Source organism: Thunnus albacares, chromosome 9, assembly GCF_914725855.1.
Source record: "Thunnus albacares chromosome 9, fThuAlb1.1, whole genome shotgun sequence".
In the NCBI taxonomy this organism is placed as follows: domain Eukaryota; kingdom Metazoa; phylum Chordata; class Actinopteri; order Scombriformes; family Scombridae; genus Thunnus; species Thunnus albacares.
The window spans coordinates 3853155-3872624 of NC_058114.1; the positions used below are offsets into that span (position 1 = coordinate 3853155).

Genomic DNA, 19470 nt, shown 5'->3' on the forward strand with positions numbered 1-19470 from the left:
AGATGCAGCCATACTTGCAAAACCAACATTGAATGAAAATGTGTGATTTCCTACACTGAAAAGGGAGGATGGCAAACACAACCTCACGGCATCCTGAGTGAAAGTCCCATTCTCATATACTGTAAAGTGAAGCAAAGACCAAACACTGTAATACAGAAATCCCTTTTAAAACTGAATAAGTGAATGACATTAAGGAAAAATCTGTTTTATTTTTATACTTTTTACAGATACCTCGTCCGGCAACAGTTGCACACAGCTGAGTAGAGTCACATGGAAATAAGAATTTTCTCCCTGAGTCATCCCCTTCACCAAGCCAACACTCAACAGCTTCAGCTGCAATTTATGAAATAAAAGATTGTGAGTTTAACAATCAGCATGAATCCTGTGTATCATATTAACACAGATACAGTATGCAAAGTTAATCTGATGAGAGACAACCCTAAATTACAACACACAATGACAGAATGATATTTATGCCAAAATAAATCCAATAAATTGTTCTTGACAAATATATAAAATATCCGAAATCAGTCATCAAATTAAATGGCTGCAGCCTTTAGAGTTTTCTGTCATGGTGACGCCTGCATTATCTGTTTTTCTAAAAATATTTAAAAAATAGAACGGCACTATTTAAAATGATGTTACATGGGACATTTCTATGGCCAATAAAGAAAAACTTAGTTGACATGAGTGAAAAACACATTAAATATGTTGACAGTGAACTTTTTGTAACTTGATAGCTCCACAAAAGATGTTTCTTCATTATGTTGATGAAAAATGAAATCTATGCAGCATGAAGTTTCTTTCTAAACATATTTGCTGTTGCAAAATAGTCTTTTTAGTGTTTTTACATTATTTTGTATATTTCTGTGGTTACTAGATGGTATAAAACAAAACATAGATGCTGATGATGATAATAACAAAGGTCAGCACCTGGCAGACAAACAATAGGTAAAAAATTAGTAGAGTTATGAACTACCTGACATGACAGGTACCTGCAGAAATGCTGTTTTAAGAGTGAGTGAGGTTACCTGTGCTGGAGAGTGTCCAGATGAGAGTGAGAGACAGGATCAGCTTCATCATGATGAGTAAATCTGCAGATTACAGGAAATATTTTATATAGTGAACCTGTGTTTAAAAAGAGGAAGTTACGGGAAATGATTAAATATCAAAGGAACTGTATTCCTTCAGTGTCAAAGCAGCAAAATTAATGAACTTTCTTGCTGTAAACAGCTGCAATACACAGTTCAACAAGCCATCAACTCCTTTTTCACCTGCAGTAATGTCAGGATGAATATACATATAAATTATTATCATTTATAATATAATTATTAATTATATCACTATCATTGTGTAAAAATATATATATTTTGAAAAATTGGAAAATGAGGATTGGTGAAATAAATGACACTGTAAAAACAAACAAACAAACAAACAAACAAACAAACAAACAAACAGGTTATATTTTGTATTCAGAGCTACTCAACAGTAAAATATGTCCAAATTAATTTACTCATTTTAATAAAGACCGTACTTCAGGCTACTGTAAGTTTGTACAGTACGTTGTATAATGCTGGAAAAAAATATGACAAAATCTTTGAAGAAATTCCAGTTCCATAAAAAGTTTAATATTGGATCATAAAATGTGGTGGACATTCATAAGTGAAAGTCTGATAACACCTACACCTCAGAAATTAGACGACATGATACAGATTAGAAGTTAACCTGAATAGAATCAAATGCGACCAAAATATCATTAAATAACTATCATAAATTATAATGAAAACATCAAGGCCTTCAAGGCATCAGATTCAACATCAGCCTTCAGCATCATTATCAATAGATTTTCAGAATTATTTCAATAAAACTCACCCAGTCAAAATTCAACACACCCAGTTCGTCAATAGAAAAAGGAAAATGTCTCCCAGATAACTGTTACTCTTCTTCTCTGGTCAGAATGACACTAACACTTCTAAAACTGTTCCACTTATACCTCCACCAATGATGGCTCAACCTCTTCACTGTTTGTTTCAAAGCCCAAAAGGCATTGCTTCACTTTTCTAGTGGAAATTCAGCTGTGATGCAAGGCTTAATCAGTTTACATCCAACTATGGTACATACAAACCATTGCTTAATGAAAGTAAGATGTTTTTTCAGCATGGCTATGGAAAGTTGCATTTTCTCACAGTATGAATGAGCTGACACAAAAGCATAGAAACTGTGGTTATACTGTGACAGTTGCGTGAAAGGTAAAGAGAGCTAGGCTATTTAATAAGTGGTTTAATAAGTGATGTTTATATGAGCGATTGTTATATTGATTTTATGTGCAGGGAAGTGGCAGCAGGAAGTCGTGTGAAATCAACCCGCTTCAATTGCAAGAACAGGTATGAGAGATATTATGACACCAATCCAAGGGCGTAAGGTCACAAGGGAAGAAGTCTGTGCAAAAAAAAAACATGTCAAATACCAGCTCACAGGTCAGTTACATCATTATCTCAGTCTCTCTCCTCTGCTCCATTGTTTCATCTATCAGGGGTTAGTCCCAAGGGACTCTCCATAACCTGTTGTTCCCTTTCTCCTTTCCACAAAGTTAGGTTGTAAAAAAATAGGCAATAAATGAGAAGTGCAAAGCAATAATCACCTTTGAAGTTCTACTACATGTTACATGGTGTGCTGTCTCTGTGTTATTGGTGTATAAATAGGTAGAGGTCTGTCTGCAATGAGTCGATGGGTAAAGTTTTAGCTCAGTAGTCAGTGCAGTCGTCTATGATCTGGGAGACTCCAGTTCAAGACCTGGTGTGGGGACCTCCTTCATAAGGTAGTTTATTCATGAGCACTTATTGTAACACTTTAATTTTCTAAAATTAAAAGCGTAATAAATACAAAAACAAGATTTTTAAGCCTCTTTCCACTTTTATTCGAACACAAATACAAATGCAAATGATTTTTACTGCCTCAACAAATACAGATACAAATACAAATACTGGGCTCTCTGCACATCCCTAATACTTACTACATAATGATGATTTTAGCTGCATTTTAATAATATAAAGTTTATTTTATCCCCGGAGTGACAGCTGACAGTGTGGATGATTTTACACTGCAGCTCAGAATAACATGAGACAACTATGTGATGATAACTGGAAATAAAAACCAAATATTTTATTAGAAAAAAATAATCCACACACTGTTTATTGGCTCCCATGATTATAAATTTGGCAACATTTGTGTCAGATAGACCTCATCAGTCATTAACTACTTTTCCACTCTTTGCTTCGGGAGCAGCAACAGTCTGACATTACTCTTAAAGTTTCCTTTTTATGTGACATATTCAGATGGTTTCTTCATCATCCAACTAACTAGCAATAACACTGTCTCTATACTTAAGTCATACATACAGGCTTGTTTACATTTCACTTCGTTGAATATGACTTTTTACTGTCCCTAACACAGAAGTTGGTATCACTGTTTCATCTCACACTGTATGAAGCACTTCATTCATGAACGCGCTCATAGCTGGAAAACCCTGGGTTGACTGAGCTAGATGACAACCAGCTTCATAGTTCTGGTTATCTGGACGGCCAATGTGCGGCTCAGTGAAGCCAGATAATGAAAAGATATCCTGGATATGTTTAACTTGCTTAATAGTTCAGGTCTTAGGTAGTTCATTCCACACTTCTTCTGTATTTACATTCAGGCCATTTAGCAGACATTCTTATCCAGAGACTGACAGGTTTTTGTTCAATGGTTGGACTCTCTGTAACTCATCCTCAACACATTATGAAAAAGGTTGTTGGCATTTGTTTCCGTAGATTTGAGTGATTTGCAGCCTCTGTGTGCCATGTTTGAGGAGCTGCATCATCGTGACATTGTAGATTGTAGAGTTTGCAGGTTGTGGTGTGACTGTGTGTTTCAGTTGTATTCAGGTGTGTTCCTGTACGGGTTTATGGATGCCAGTCGATTTTGATGAGGAATGTCGATGGCCAAAAAGGAAAACCTCCTATCTGAAAAATGCACTTTTTTGAGAAAACTTGTTTAAAAAATACTTGTCGTTTTCTTGCAGAATTCTATTTGTTAAGGATACCCAATACATAACACACTGTTTTTGGACTATATTACTATATTATGTGGTGTTGTTTACAGTATTTCTGTATGGTTATTTATATGGTTTGTATGGTTACACTGCACTGTTACTTTTATTCTCTTGTTTTATCTGTCTTATTCCCTTTTTAGCTTCTTTTTATTTCCAAATTTAACACTTTTTACTTGTGTTGCTTTTATATTCTGTTTTATGCCTTTTATGTTCTATGTAAAGCACTTTGAATTGCCTTGTTGTTGAAATGTGCTGTACAAATAAACTTGCCTTGCCTTGCCTTGCCTTGTTACAGTATTGTTAACACATAATATAGTAATATAGTCCAAAAACAGTGTATTATATATTGGGTATCCTTAACAAATAGCATTCTGCAAGAAAACAACAAGTTTTTTTTAGTTTTCTCAGAAAAGTGCATTTTTCAGATAGGAGGTTTCTCTCGCTTTTCCCTCCACACCTGCCCTGCATTATCCTGGTTAGCCCTGCCCTGCTCCCTGTGTCTTTCTCAGCCAATCAGCTCCTTTCTTGTTCTCCTGTTCCACGTGCACCTCATCCCCTTGTCAGTTTAGTTTGTATTTAAGTTCTGCTTTTCAGTTGCCATGGAAACAGCTTTGGGTCAAGTTTACTGGCCGCTAACTGCTGACAGCGCTGGCAACAAGATGTGCTTTGTTTGTGTGTGTTTGCCTGAACATTCATGACTGAGTAACCCGATCAACAGACTGAAATGCTGTTTCATTTTTACTTAATTATTCAAATGTTGACATACACACTGTTTGTTTTTTTGTTTGTTTATTTGCACAATGTTGAAATAGAAGATGCAATATAAAATGTCAAATAAAAAATCATAACAAGTTAAAACAAATGGGAATATTCATAGAATCACAAGACATGTGCAGGCAGAGCCAATAAAGCTTCCTTAGAAGAGAATCAAATCTCATCAGGAGCAAAATATATAAATATAAACAACATTCATGTGTTCATCTGTTAAAAGCAGCATTTCCAATATTGTTCAAAATAGAAAAGTACTAAAAGTTAACAATGAGGAAAAACATGTGGGCATAAGTTTACAAAATTACTGGAATTGAATTCCAGTTTGTAGGACTCCAATTAGAAATTGTATATTGGGAGAATCTTATTGTGAAGTTTTGTGTTAAAAATAGGAAGCTAAGGAAGTCAATCATGGTAACCATCACTGACTTTTCATGTTTTAAATCACCTGTGAGCTCAAGATCACCAACCTAAATATCTGTAAATTTAGCTAGAAACAAATTAGAGAGATAGACCTTGTGCAAAAGTTTAATGTGGGTTTCCTTTATTTTGTTGGAGAATATCTGTGAGGTAAATTGAGTTGCAAGTCAGTGACAGTGTTCTTACAGCTGGTGTCAGCAACAGGTAACAAGGTACATACGGTGCCCTCTACTGGTAAAAAGAGTTTACTGCATGATGGCATGAAGTCCAGACAAAAAAAGATTTCTCATTAAAGATACTGGTGATGAATTATTCTGTTTTCAGTGATGGTACCTGTAAAAACATAAAGTTTATGATAAATCTATGACTATAATGGCTATACACATAATAGTCAAATAATGAGAGTGAAAAGAACAACAATAAAAAAAACAATAAAAAAAACAATATTTTGAAAGTAATCTGAATGTGATTTTTGTGTTGTTTCCTTATGTCAAGTTAACTAATAACTAAGGTAATTTTAAGGTATTTCTATTTTTCTTTTTTTGTGCACATCTATACATTTATTTAACATTCTAGCAATATAATATAATTTTTTTTGTTTTTATTTTACAACAGTTGGAGTGTAAAAATGCAGATACTGTCTACAGTAAATAAAATTCTTTGTAGAATAACTAAATGTTTTTTTACCGTTATTTGATGGTAAGTGTTTAGTAACTTTTGCTGCCAGACTTTCTTTTTACTTTTTTTTTTTTTTTTTACTTTTTTTTAATTGAAAGATTTGCTGTAAAAAAAAAAAACAGAAAGTTGCCTTAATTTTACATTCAGAAATAGGATGTGTATTATTTGTATTTTTACATAGAATTCAATATAATTTAACATTCAAGACCATTAAGTAATTGTACAAGTAATTGTAAAAAAAAATAAGTTAAAAAAAGTATAAAAATATAAATATATAAGATAAAAAGTAATTGTAAAAAAATAAGTAATTGTAAAAATAATCCTATTTAAAAAAAAACTATAATATTCCATTATATTAATTTACAGATAACAGCATTTATTTTATGGTGAATATTTTTAATAAAAAATAATTTACTGTGTTTTTATGGCATTTACACTTAATGTAGAAAAAAAAAGAAAAAACTGTAAAATAATACAGTAAATTTCTGTGAGATAACTTTAGCCACAATTTATTGACCCACTGACATCACAGCAAAATTCACAACGCACTATCAGGCCGATATTATTAAAGATGACATTCTCTGCTGCTAACTGTGCTGCAAATTTACAAATTCTACAAATGATTGCTATACAACTACATTTACTTTAGGTTTCTTCTGTTTACTCAACTTTGTATCAAGTTAATTTATAAATAATAATTTATAGCATTACTTTTAGTGCCTAAAACTTTTGCACAGTACTGAATATTTATATATATAACCTTTTTATTTAATCAAGTAATCTTACCGAAATCAAAAAAGATCTTAAAGATCTTAGCTCTCTAGAGGCTTTTACGTTGTGAACAGCGGCCTGCGCAGGAAGTGTCGTTCTTCTTTGTAACTTGACTATCTGACGGAAATCCTGCATCCCTGACGGAAATCAACTGGATCCTGTGGGATCTCACCGCTGATGTGTTGGCAGTTTGACTGTTGAAGATGCTTCCCGGGGCGCTCACCGTGTTGCTGGCTTTATTCAGCCTCACCGAGAGCAAACAGAAGGATTTTTATACTTTTAAAGTTGTGAACAGCAGAGGGAAGTTAGTGTCTCTAGAGAAATACCGGGGATCGGTAAGTTTTTTGTGTGTTGAACAGCTGAATAATGCAGTTTATACCGGTGCTGTTACAGACTCTGTATGTCAGCCGGCTGCATGAATGATTGCTGCATGCAAAATGTTTGTGTTTACATCTGCCCGTAAACATTTTGTCTGTAGATGTGACTAACACAGCACTACTGAGGCGGATAAGTTAACTGCAGGCTGCTCTGGATGTCCCATCATGTAGCCTACGTGGCAACAGGCCTGCAGGAGCTTCTGCAGGAGAGTTTTCATTTTCATTCAAACGGCTCACCAGAGTCCTGATCTGGTCCTGATCTCTATTACCACTTAATGTGATCAGACTGCCAGTGATGTTGGTGCATAACTGATGAGGTTGTTCCCATTGGACATGCAAGTAAGTAAACTTTATTTCTAAAACAAATATAGGTGCAGTTTCAGACATATTCCAACATAGAGAAATGAGATAGAGAGAGCGAACACAGAGAAATAAAAGAAAAATTAAAAGAATATACACAGAAGCTACAATAAAAACAGGGATTTCAAGGACAAATATAGAGAGATAATGCAAAATATAAAAAGAACATAAAACCATTGGCGTATACATTATAGAAATGTTATGCAATATAGTCATAAGTCTGCTATGAAGGTGAAACCTTGGTTAAAACGCTCATGAAGCAGCTTTTCAGTACAGTGAGTTCTGCAATTAATCGTTTCATAAGTTTTAATGTTTCCAATGTCAAATTACATGTCATATGTTCTGGCTCCACTGGTCCTTGAAATGGCTGGACCTTGTAGTTGATTTTAAATGTATTTTTGTTCATAGTATCCTAAACTTAATTTAGACTGATTCCTTTTTAGTGTACAAACTTTCTTTTTGTCGTATATTCTATACATCATCATGTATAAGAACAGGTAACTCTTCATAATAAATAAGTTATGGTGATAATTACACCAATAATTCATAGTTATTTGTCAATAACCTGCGTGTTCTCATCCAAAATCACAATTATATCAACATATTTCATTATAAATATTAGAAAGCAAGACATTTCTATCTGAAAATGAGTTAAGGTTTGGGGTTCACCTTAAAACGTGTTAGTCATGATGCGGCTAACTGTCAATAAGCTGCACGTTTGCAGGTTTGAGATTCATTTGTTGTTCTGACAACAGTTCCAGATGAATTTTAAGCCAGCTTTGAAAAAACAAAAAAAAATCCAGACTCATGTCAAATCATCAACATTATAATCTGGAGAAACCGGTTATCTACGTGTATCCAGTTCATTACTTGGCACAACTGTGGATTTTATTTATTTTATCTGAACACACAGTCGCCTGCATGGTTTTGTGTACAAGTGTGTTTCTACAGTATTTAAGGGAAGATGCCTCCCTGGTGAACAATCTCTTTCAGTATGTACAGTATCATCATACATAAACCAGCACAGTTTTGAGGGCAATGTGAGTATCAAATAAAGCACTTAAGCAAATAAAAAAAAGATGTTATAATTCAAATAATGAATACTATATCATTAAGAGCAGTTGTTTTTACTGACTTGTCTTTTACACTGAGTAAAATTACACCTTAAAAAGGCAAAGTTACTTTAATGAGGTTTAGCTTTAAAGGGTTCAGGACTTAAAGGATACAGCCTGCAATGTTCTATATTTTTCATATTGTTAAAAAAATCTCATGTTTTGAGCCAAACCAGCAATGAACTCATCCTACTACAAGTATTGTGTGTGTATCCAAAGTCTGATATATCTTATTTCTCTGTGCCATGGACCTCCGTTGTTGTCCAAAAGCTATTAAAAACATGTCATTGAGCCACACTGCTGCAATGGCTGACATGTTCCTTCACCACATAGATTTAAGGTACAATAGTTTGTTTAGAAACAGCTCCAAAGTCTAATAAAAGTGATCACGTTTTCAGTCTCCAGAGTTCTGTGTAAGGCAGACGCCACTGATGCCACATATCACAAGCTCTTGACTTTGTACTACATTGTAAATTTGTCAAAGAACGTCAATAAAAAGTCAAGAGGTTGTGATACGTAGCACAACAGCAGTGGTGTCTGCCTTACAAAGAACTACTCTTCAGAGACTGAAAACGTGATCGCTGTTGTTAGTTTCTAAACAAACTGTTGTGACCAAACTCTTTGTGATGAAGGGACATCTCATGGCAAAAACACACAGATCCTTTAGAAAAAAAGAGGAAAAATTAGATCAAGTTACCTCAAAATCTGTTGATGTGCAGTATTCCACAACAGCAGAAAGCAAGATGGATATATACAAATGACAGCTTCTAGTCAAGTTTATTTTGTATAGCCCAATATTTCGAATCACAAATTTGCCTCAGGGGGCTTTACAACAGTACAATATCCTCTATCTGTAGACACTTGATCCAAATAAGGCAAAAACTCCCTTTTAATGGGAAAATAATGACAGCTTCTACTGAATTTTTGCTATTAGCTTTCACTCAAGTCCAAAATTTAACTAGTCTTCTTAAACAGAGCTTCAGTATATATATATATATATATATATATATATACCCCCCCCTCCCCACACAGTCTCTGGTTAAGGCCTCTTCCACAGGTGCTTCCAAATTCTCACAATTACCTTACAGTATTCAAAAGATTTTATTTCTAGTGAACTGTTGTGGTTCTGTATTTATTTAGGATTTATAGATACATCACACTTGCTTCATCGTGACACTAGATGTCAGCACTAGATGATGGGATCATCATCAGTCTGTAGTCTGAGCTGCTTTCCTGTCCTTTGCACTAATTTTTCCTTATTGGCTTTTACTGCAGCATGAAGCTGTACCATGTATTAACCTGCACTAGCATACTCAACTGTTTCTTTGCATGTGTACATGAACAGGTTCATCTGTGGCCTCTTCACTAACACCTAAACAGGTAAACAACAAAAGCAGTGATCTTATCACACATGCATCCTTTGATTTTCAAAAGAAGTATGTCTGAACATTTTTGTCTGTATCACAATTAAGATGTTATAGGTGATCTAATCACTAAGTCAAAGAGCAGAAAAACTATTAACATAAGTATTGATAGTTGATTAATGTAGTTAAAGTCATTTTTCAAACTAATTATTCTCTGATTTCAGCTCCTATGATGTGAAGATTTGCAGCTTTTTTCTGTTATTTTTGGGTTTTAAACTGGCAGTCAAACAAAACAAGACATTTGGACTGTATGAACTTTGGTATTTTTTCACTTTTTTCACATTTTAAAATACTAAGGGCCCAATTTTAACCGCAGGCACAAGGCCAACGCTGGTCCAAACACAGTTTTTATGCAACTTTCCTGAGGCACAAGTCTACTTTTTGTGTGTCTGTGCCTGTTTGGTCATTTCTGGGCACCAAAGGAGTGCACTTGCATCAACATGGGAGGAGAGGCACAGCTGAGGCTGTGTTTATGCAGATTAGGCGGTCCAATGCAATTTTGGTGCTCATTTTGGCACAGAATTGCATTTGCAAGAAAACCTGCTCAGAACACTTCTTATCGCAGATGCAGACGCAGGGAAAAACACACACACACAGATGTCTCCAAAATCACAAAACACCTTTCATTTATGCTAAGCTTTGCCCCTTAAAGTTTGCCGCACATTTTTTCATCTGCTGCAGATTGACATGGGAATCAAAACACAGTTTAATTTTTAAGGAAGATAAAGTTCAGAAATACCTTCTGTTAGACGAGTGAGTTTCCAACAACTTGCAGAATGTCGGATCTTTTACATGTTTATTAAACAGCTTTAGCTTCAGCTACAGCTTCAGATTCCAAGTTTGACAATAAAATAATTTGAAATAACCCAGCTGTCCTCAGGATGCGTCCTGAGCTCCATCAGATCTGTCCAGACATTAGAAGTTCACATTCAGTTTAGAGAATCAAAATATTGTGTCTGTTATGTCACAAGGATCATTACAGTGAGTTTTCACCTATGCCTCAAAGTTAAGTCTCACAGTTACACACAGTTAAGTAAAATACTATGCAGTAGTCAGTTCTGCGCATGGATGTGCATCCATATAATCCATATAATCAGTGTGTAAAATACCCTCTGACAACCGGAGGTCCTGTCCCACTTCCTAAACAGAGTAGTCATACATCAACATCCTATATGCCGTGAAGAAATAAAACATTCGTGAAAACATTGTAAAGCAGGTTTAAACACAGTCCTGCTTACTTCACGAACAGCCGACACATCAGCTTTATTTTCATTCTACCATTGTCAGTGTATTTGGATTGATGTATATTAATATTTGGGGTGTCCTGAATGTATATTTTGGAACTTCAGGGGCTTCACAGAGGTGAACTCATTTCTCCTTCTAATTCAGCCTTTCTCCCCCATTGCACCTTTTGCTGCATTTAAAGGAAGTGGGAGGAGCTCATGTGATTGGTCATTACTGAATCCTGCCCCGACTCCACCTGTGCATAATGCATTCCTCCCATTAATAATGTAGTCAGTCTCTCCTCCACGTTGCACCAGAGCGCACCGATGCTGATTGTCGGGAAAATTGCAAAAATATGGTCACACCCATAAACGTCATGCATCAGGAATTAAGACTTGGATCTGTGCCTGCACCCTATTTTTGGAAAATAGGGCCCTTAATTTTTAATCGATTAAAGAGCAATTAAAACAGCGGTGGAAAACCTTTTTTTTTTGGCTAATCTCCAGCAGTTTAACTTCTCACATTGCTGAAGAGATGTACAAGCATACGCCAACGTGAATCAGTACACTCTGACATCACTGCAGCATGTGGTTACAGGTGCCTCTAATACCAACCACACCCAGAGGTGAAATGGCCTTGAAACATGCAATCAGAGAGACTCTTTTCTGACACGTGTAAGTTAGTAAATCGGAAACAAGTCAATTATCATAGAAAAACAATTAAAAAACACTTAGTTTTGAAGCTCCATCAATTGTGTACTTGTTAATATATCAATGTTTTTTTAATGGTGGAGAAATTATTAGGTGGTTAAGATGTAGAGGTTAAAGTCAAGGGTCCATAAAAGCCAAGACTGGCCCTGTTATCAAAATAGAAAACATATTCTAGGGCTGCATCGACCCAGCCACTGGAGATACACAAGCCAGTGTGTTCTAAGTGCCAGTCCCAAGCCCAGATAAATGGGGAGGGTTGTGTCAGGAAGGGCATCTGGCTTAAAACCTATGCCAAATCAAATATGCAGATCATAAATCAGATTTCCATGCCAGATCAGTCGAGGCCTGGGTTACCAACAGCCGCCACCGGTACTGTTGACCAGCAGGGTGCCAATGTAAACTATGCTTCTGTTGGACGAAAGAGAAGGAGATGGGGAAGGCATGTCAGGAAGCAGTGGAAGAGGGGGAAGGATAGGAAGGAAAGGAGAGAGTTGGCTGATATAATGGAAAGAAGGGAGGTAGATATACTGTGTGTGCAAGAGACCAGGTGGAAGGGAGGTAAGTCCAGGAGCATCAGAGGTGGGTTCAACCTGTTATACCGTGGTGTGGATGCGAGGAGAAATGGGTTAAGGGTAATCCTGAAGGAAGAATATGTCAAGAGTGTGCTGGAGGTGAAGAGAGTGTCGGACAGAGTGATGAATATGACGCTGGAAATCGAAGGTGCGATGATGAATGTTGTCAGCGCAAGTTGGGTGTGAGATGGAAGAGAAGAATTCTGGAGTGAGTTGGATGAAGTGGTGGAACGTTTGCACAAGCAGGAGAGAGTGGTGATTGGAGGACTGCAATGTTGGTGAGGGGAACAGAAGTGATGGGCAGGTATGGTGTCAAGGAGAGCAATGTGGAATGACAGATGGTGGTGGATTTTGCGAAAAGGACGGCAATGGCTGTGGTGAATACATATTTCAAGAAGAGGGAGGAGCACAGGGTGATGTAAAAGAGTGGAGGAAGGTGCACACAGGTGGACTATGTCTTATGCAGGAGGTGCAGTCTGAAAGAGATTGGAGACTGCAAGGTGGTGGCAGGGGAGAGTGTAGCTAGGCAGCATCGGATGGTGGTCTTTAGGATGACTTTGAAGACCAAGAAGAGGAAGAGCATGAAGGCAGAGCCAAGAATCAAATGGTGGAAACTGAAGAAGGAAGACTGTTGTGTGGAGTTCAGGGAGGAGTTAAGACAGGTGCTGGGTGGAAGTGAAGGCGTGCCGGATGCCGGAAGTAGGATGATGAGGATGAGGACATACAGGAAAGTATACGGAGGAAGAGATTAGTGAAGAAGAAGTGGGATAGCCAGAGAGATGAAGAAAGTAGACAGGAGTACAAGGAGATGCAGCGTAAGGTGTAGAGAGAGGTGGCGAAAAGGACTTGTAACGATTGGCTAGACAGAGGGACTGAACTGGGAAGGATGTGCAGCAGGTTATGGTGATGAAGGATAGAGATGGAAATATGCTGATTAATGAAAAGAGGGTGTTGAGAAGTTGAAAGGAATAATTTGAGGGGCTGATGAATGAAGAAAATGAGAGAAAGAGAAGGTTGGATGATGTGGGGATAGCTAATAAGGAAGTGCGGTGGATTAGAAAGGTAGGAAGGGAGGGCAGCTATGAAGAGGATGAAGAGTGGAAAGGCGGTTGGTCCAGATGACATACCCGAAGAGGCATTGAGATGTTTAGGAGAGATGACAGTGGAGTTCTTACCTAGATTGTGTAACATAATCTTGGAAAGCGAGAGGATGTCTGAAGTGGAGAAGAAGTGTACTGGTACCGATTTTCAAGAATAAAGGTGATGTGCAGAGCTGTAGTAACTACAGAGGTGAAGTTGATCAGCCACAGGTGGTGATTAGTGAGCAGCAGTATGGTTTCATGCCAGGAAAGAGCACTAGAGTTGAGATGTTTACATTGAGAATATTGATGGAGAAGTATAGAGAAGGTCTGAAGGAGTTGCATTGTGTCTTTATGGATCTAGAGAAAGAGGAGGTGTGGTAATGTATGAGGAAATCGGGAGTGGCAGAGAAGTATGTAAGAGTGGTGCAGGATATTTATGAGGGCAGTGTGACAGCGGTGAAGTGTGCAGTTGAAGTGACGGATGCGTTCAAGGCGGAGGTGGGATTACATCAAGGATCGGCTCTGAGCCCTTTCTGGTTTGATGATGGACAGGTCGACGGACGAGATCAGGCAGGAGTCTCCATGGACTATGATGTTCACGGATGACATCGTGATCTGTAGTTAGAGTAAGGAGCAGGTTGAGGAGAGCCTGAAGAGGACAGCAGAATGGTGAGGATGCAAGGGGTAGAGGTGGCAAAGGTGGATGAGTTACTTGGGGTCAACTGTTCAAAGGAACGGGGAGGGCGGTGGAGCAGTGACCTGCAACAGAACGGTACCAGCAAGAGTGAAAGGGAAGGTTTACAAGAGGATAGTGAGACCAGCTGAAAAGACAGGAGGCAGAGCTGGAGGTTGAAGATGCTAGGATTTTCGTTGGGAGTGACGAGGATAGACAGGATTAGGAATGAGTATATCAGAGAGACAGCTCAGGTTGGACAGTTTGGAGACAAAGCAAGAGAGAATGAGGTGGTTTGGCTATGTTCAGAGGAGAGATGCTGGTTATATTGGGAGAAGGTTGCTGAAGATGGAGTTGCCAGGCAAGAAGAAAAAAGGAAGACCAAAGAGGAGGTTTATGGATATGATGAGGGAAGACATGCAGGCGGCTGGCCACACAGAGGAAGATGCAGAGGACAGGAAGAGATGGAATCAGATGATCTGCTGTGGTGACCCGTAACAGGAACAGCTGAAAGAAGAAGAAATTCTAGAGCTGCATCAGTTAGTCAACTAACTGATTAGCTGATGGAAAGAAAATTGAAGAAAATCAGCACCTATTTAAACAATCGATTCATCGTTTCAGTCATCAGTCAAGCGAACATGCCAAACATTTGCTTGTTTTGCAAATGAAATATTTTTTTGTTTTGGACTGTTTGTCAGATAAACAGATTCAGGACATCATTTTGGACTTTGGTAGGCTGTGATGGCTGTTCTTCACTTCTTTTTGAGGTTTTATAGACTAAAAAATTGATAGATCAATAGATTATGAAAATAATGGTTTGTTAGTTGTCTTTCCTTTTATATATCTGAGAACACAAGCTAACAAAACTAACAGCCAATGTGCACAGAGCATGTTCTGTTTTCACTCATCCAGGGATTGCAGCTGATTGTTGTTTTGTGACTGTCATGATTTCTGTTACTTCAGTGTTTTATAGCGTGTTTCTGTGGCTTTAGGTGTCCCTGGTGGTGAATGTAGCCAGTGAATGTGGCTTCACTGAGGAGCACTACAAAGACCTGCAGCAGCTCCATCGGGACTTTGGCCCGTATCACTTCAACGTGCTGGCCTTCCCGTGCAACCAGTTTGGGCAGCAGGAGCCCGGCAGCGACAAGGAGATTGACAGCTTTGTGCGCAGAGTCTATGGAGTCTCCTTCCCTCTCTTCAGTAAAATTGCTGTGGTTGGAACCGGAGCCAACAATGTCTACAAGTACCTTGTTGGTGAGTCAGCAGCTGCGCCACTGTTCAAAGCATATCGAGGAAATACTGCACATAATGAAGAGGCACATGTTGCAAACCCTCTTTGAAGAACATGACATCTTCTCTTCTATTCTCTAATTCTCCATTAAGTATTTCAACTACACCCATAGTTACCTTACATGAGTGTGAAATTGTTGTAATGTCACACTGTCTTGGGAAATGCACCGTAACAATGTGATCTTACGAAAGTATCTCAATCCTTCATTATGCTGCTGACCTCCAGTCATGGTAACATGATTGTGTTCCAGTTTTAGTCCACTGTCACTGAGGACCCTCCTCATGCACTTTATCTTTATGATGTGCAAAGTGCAATCAAAGTTTGATTTATGAATACTGATATTGGTTCTGACAGAATCATCGCTGCTTTGCGCTGCTGCATGTTCCCTGTTGCAATAAAGTGTAATGTTATGAGGACGGTTTCTATTGTGACAGCTTGTGTTCTCAGCAACCCACACAAGTGCATCACTGAGAATATTTGGCCTGTTAGGAGGAATTTCCTTCATTGTCATGCTTGATAAATATGAGCCCAGGTTTCCAATTAAAACAGTTGAACCTAATGGAAAACTCTGAACTGAAAATTTGTAATGGAAAAAGGAAAATTAAAACATGAATAAGAACATTGTAGAGGGAGTATGAGCTCGGTTAAACCATCCTTCATAGCTTCCAAGATTACACATACAATTCATAAAAAAGGAAAATGACTCATGAAAGTTGTAGGCTGCTTAGCTCTGTCATACACACAGCAACAAGCAGAAGGTGGCAAAGTCAGTGTCACAATTAATTCACATCTAACACAAAAAAGAAGAGGGCGGGGAAGGGAAGAAGGAAAAAAAGAATAAATTAAAAAAAACATAAGAATGGAAAACACTGTTATACACTGTTGTTTGAGAGAATGGTTTTAAAATAGGAGGACTTTTCATTTGATTTTCTTCTCTAATCCTTTGCAGAATCCGCTGGAAAGGAGCCTGACTGGAATTTCTGGAAGTATCTTATTGACGTAAACGGCAAAGTGGTGGACGCATGGGGACCAAAAGTTTCTGTGAAAGAAATCCGACCTAAAATAGCTGAAATGGTGCGGCAGATAATCTTAAAGAAGAAAGAAGAGCTTTAACCCATCACCCTTCGCTACACAGTGTTCTGCTGTACGAAATTTAAACACATTGGTACATGAAGCAAAGGGATCAACTCGACACATTTATGTTGCCAGTACAATCTGACTTGGTAAGGATAAACCATTAAATTTAAATCACATAGTGAAAGCAAAATTGCTTTCTGAAAGCACTGATGAAACACCACTAAGTTTTCCAACTTAATGTCCAGTTTTATATCTTGTGAATTACATTTTTATACCAAAGAACTCCTGTTTCCTATGTTGTGTGGATTATGTGTGTTTTTTCTGATTTGTTGAATAAAAATCAATAAACTCACTGTGATGGGAACAATAAGTTGCTATTAAGTTTTTTATTTCTATAAGTTTACTATTCCTTAAAAAGTAAATGCATCCTGTTGTTTTAAACACATGATTGTTGGAAGTATATAACAGAAATAATAATATCTTACAGCCATTGAAAGTATATACAGTGAGCAGATCCAGCAGTTTGTTGCACTGGGATCATCAGGTAGCTACTTGGACACTGGTTGGTTCTTGATATGTGTATGTGATTGTACTCAGGTTTCAATAAATGGAATAACAAATAATAATAAATGGAAGCTATTTAATCACATCACTCATAAATCTGCAATAGAAAAGTCCTGCAAAGATGAATAGCTACTTAACATTGCTTATACAGTGATAATGGTAGATTCAAATCAACATGAGTTTATTGTGAAATAACAACTCTCCCATGAAATTATTCTTTGTGCCTCGGTTTTGGAATTTCTTTCTTTCTTTTATAATTTATGTTATTATAATACACACATTATGTTAATTTAATAATATAATACACACCTTAGACCTATATAATAACATTTTTGTCTAGTTGTCACAACCTTCCACACCCTGCAACCTGTCTGTCAGTTTGCAAGAACACTGTCATAAAACCAGTGTGGCTCAGAGCAAAAGAATAATGCAAATGCCAGGACTTACATAATAAATACATACGGCATGATTCAATGGAGAATCATACTGGTGTGGCTGGTATGAATAAATGACTAACTTGAATAGAAGCTGCTCTACATATTATCGCTGATGAGGAACATGTTACTGGCACTGTGTTTGAACACCGCCCATCTGTGCAAGTGAAACATTGAAGAGCTCCAGCTGCAACGGGGGGAGTAAATATAGTCAATGAAATGATGATCACATCACAAGTCAAATGTCAAATACAGCGTGTGAAGTTTAGGAGGTTGTGAGCTTGAGTTTCCTCCACGCTCTCATGGCGGACTCCTCTCACTGCAACATATATCCGACGCGCTCTTTTAATCATAGCAGTGTTTGTGTTGTTTGGGACACAAGACAAATCTCAAAATAATCTTCTGATAACAAATCAATCAATCAATCACACTGCTCACACAAGGTAAGGTAATGTAATTTATATAGCACCATTCAGACACAATGCAATTCAGAGTGCTTTACAAGGGCATATAAACATACACTGAAAATAAGACAATAGGACATTAAGAATTAATGACATTAAGAAGACATTAAGATTGCATTAAAAAGACATTAAAAGCACAAAGACATTAAGATTGCATGTAAACAACAATAAAAACACCAAAACAGAAACAAGCAGATAGGTAGTTAAAGATTAACAAGATAGTACATATCTAATTTATTGGAACGCTGCAGTAAACAGTACTGTTTTCAGCCCTGATTTAAATGAACTGACAGTTCTGGCAGATCTCAGGTATTTAGGAAGCTTGTTCCACAGGTGCGGAGCATAGAAACTAAAGGCTGCTCCACCTGACTTAGTTCTGATCCTGGGAGCAGTGAGTAAGCCTGTCCCAGACGACCTGAGGGGTCTAGGTGCTTCATAAGGTGCAAGCAGATCAGAAATGTATTTGGTAGGGGTGTGCCCGTATACAAATACGTTATTCGGCAAAGCACAAATAGTGGGGGTCTTTTTTTACGAATATTTGTTTCATACAAATATTTTAAAAATTATTTGTTTTCAGGAAGAAAAAAAAACATGTTAAATACAAGCGGCAACCTCTGGGGCTGAAAAATGAAGCCAATGCAGAAGTGCCAAAAACTGCAGTTCCTTGAATGGCCACTTGAGGCTCCAAAAGCGAGTCAATCCCCATAGACCCCCATGTTAAAATGCCCAACTTTACAGCAGAAATAAACATGTTTACAGCCTGGTACAAACAACGGTTTTGGTCTCTAAAGCTAATTTCCCCTTTCATGACAACTGTACAGGGGGGTGAATTTTTTTATAACTCATCCGTTAAAATGTTATTAAGCCGTAAAGTTCTGCATAATGAAGGACATGGCTGCTTTGAGTGACAGGTCCGCCAGCCGCTAGGTGGCTTGTTTCAGCCAATCGGCCTGCATCTCTGCCCATTTTTGATTGGCTGGGAGTTAGGCAGAGTCATGTACTGCCAAGATGGCGATGGCCGGAGCGGCTCAGTTTGAGCTTCAAAACCGCTCTTCAGAAACCAACGGGTGACGTCACGGTAACTAAGTCCATATTTTTATACAGTCTATGGTCTCAACGAGGGGAGTCACATCCACCTGCTACATGACGCACATTTCCCAATTTGGACATCGCTCTTGGAGTTGGGGTCTTCCCCAGAGATAAAGCTGAACTACTGACACAAATGAAGTGCTCCCAAGAGAGCACTTCATGAACACTTCTTGTAACACTTTGATTTTCTAAAATTAAAAGCGTAATAAAAACAAAAACAGGATTTTTAAGACTCTTTCCACTTTTATTTGAATACAAATACAAATAATTTTGCTGCCTCAACAAAT

The 19470-nt window shown here is 37.6% G+C and overlaps 1 protein-coding gene across 2 annotated transcripts; it reads left to right on the top strand.

The window, feature by feature from the left end:
• The first annotated feature begins 6845 nt into the window (after nt 1-6845).
• gpx7 (glutathione peroxidase 7) lies at nt 6846-17002 on the top strand. Of its 2 annotated transcripts, XM_044362625.1 has the most exons (4): nt 6958-7065; nt 7209-7446; nt 15257-15518; nt 16505-17002. In XM_044362625.1, the coding sequence occupies exons 2-4, from the start codon at nt 7420-7422 to the stop codon at nt 16666-16668; spliced, it is 453 nt and encodes a 150-aa protein (XP_044218560.1). In that variant the 5' UTR covers nt 6958-7065; nt 7209-7419; the 3' UTR covers nt 16669-17002. The 2 variants fall into 2 exon arrangements, with proteins under 2 accessions (XP_044218559.1, XP_044218560.1); XM_044362624.1 differs by lacking the exon at nt 7209-7446 and having other exon boundaries at nt 6846-7065.
• Nucleotides 17003-19470: the final 2468 nt, after the last annotated feature.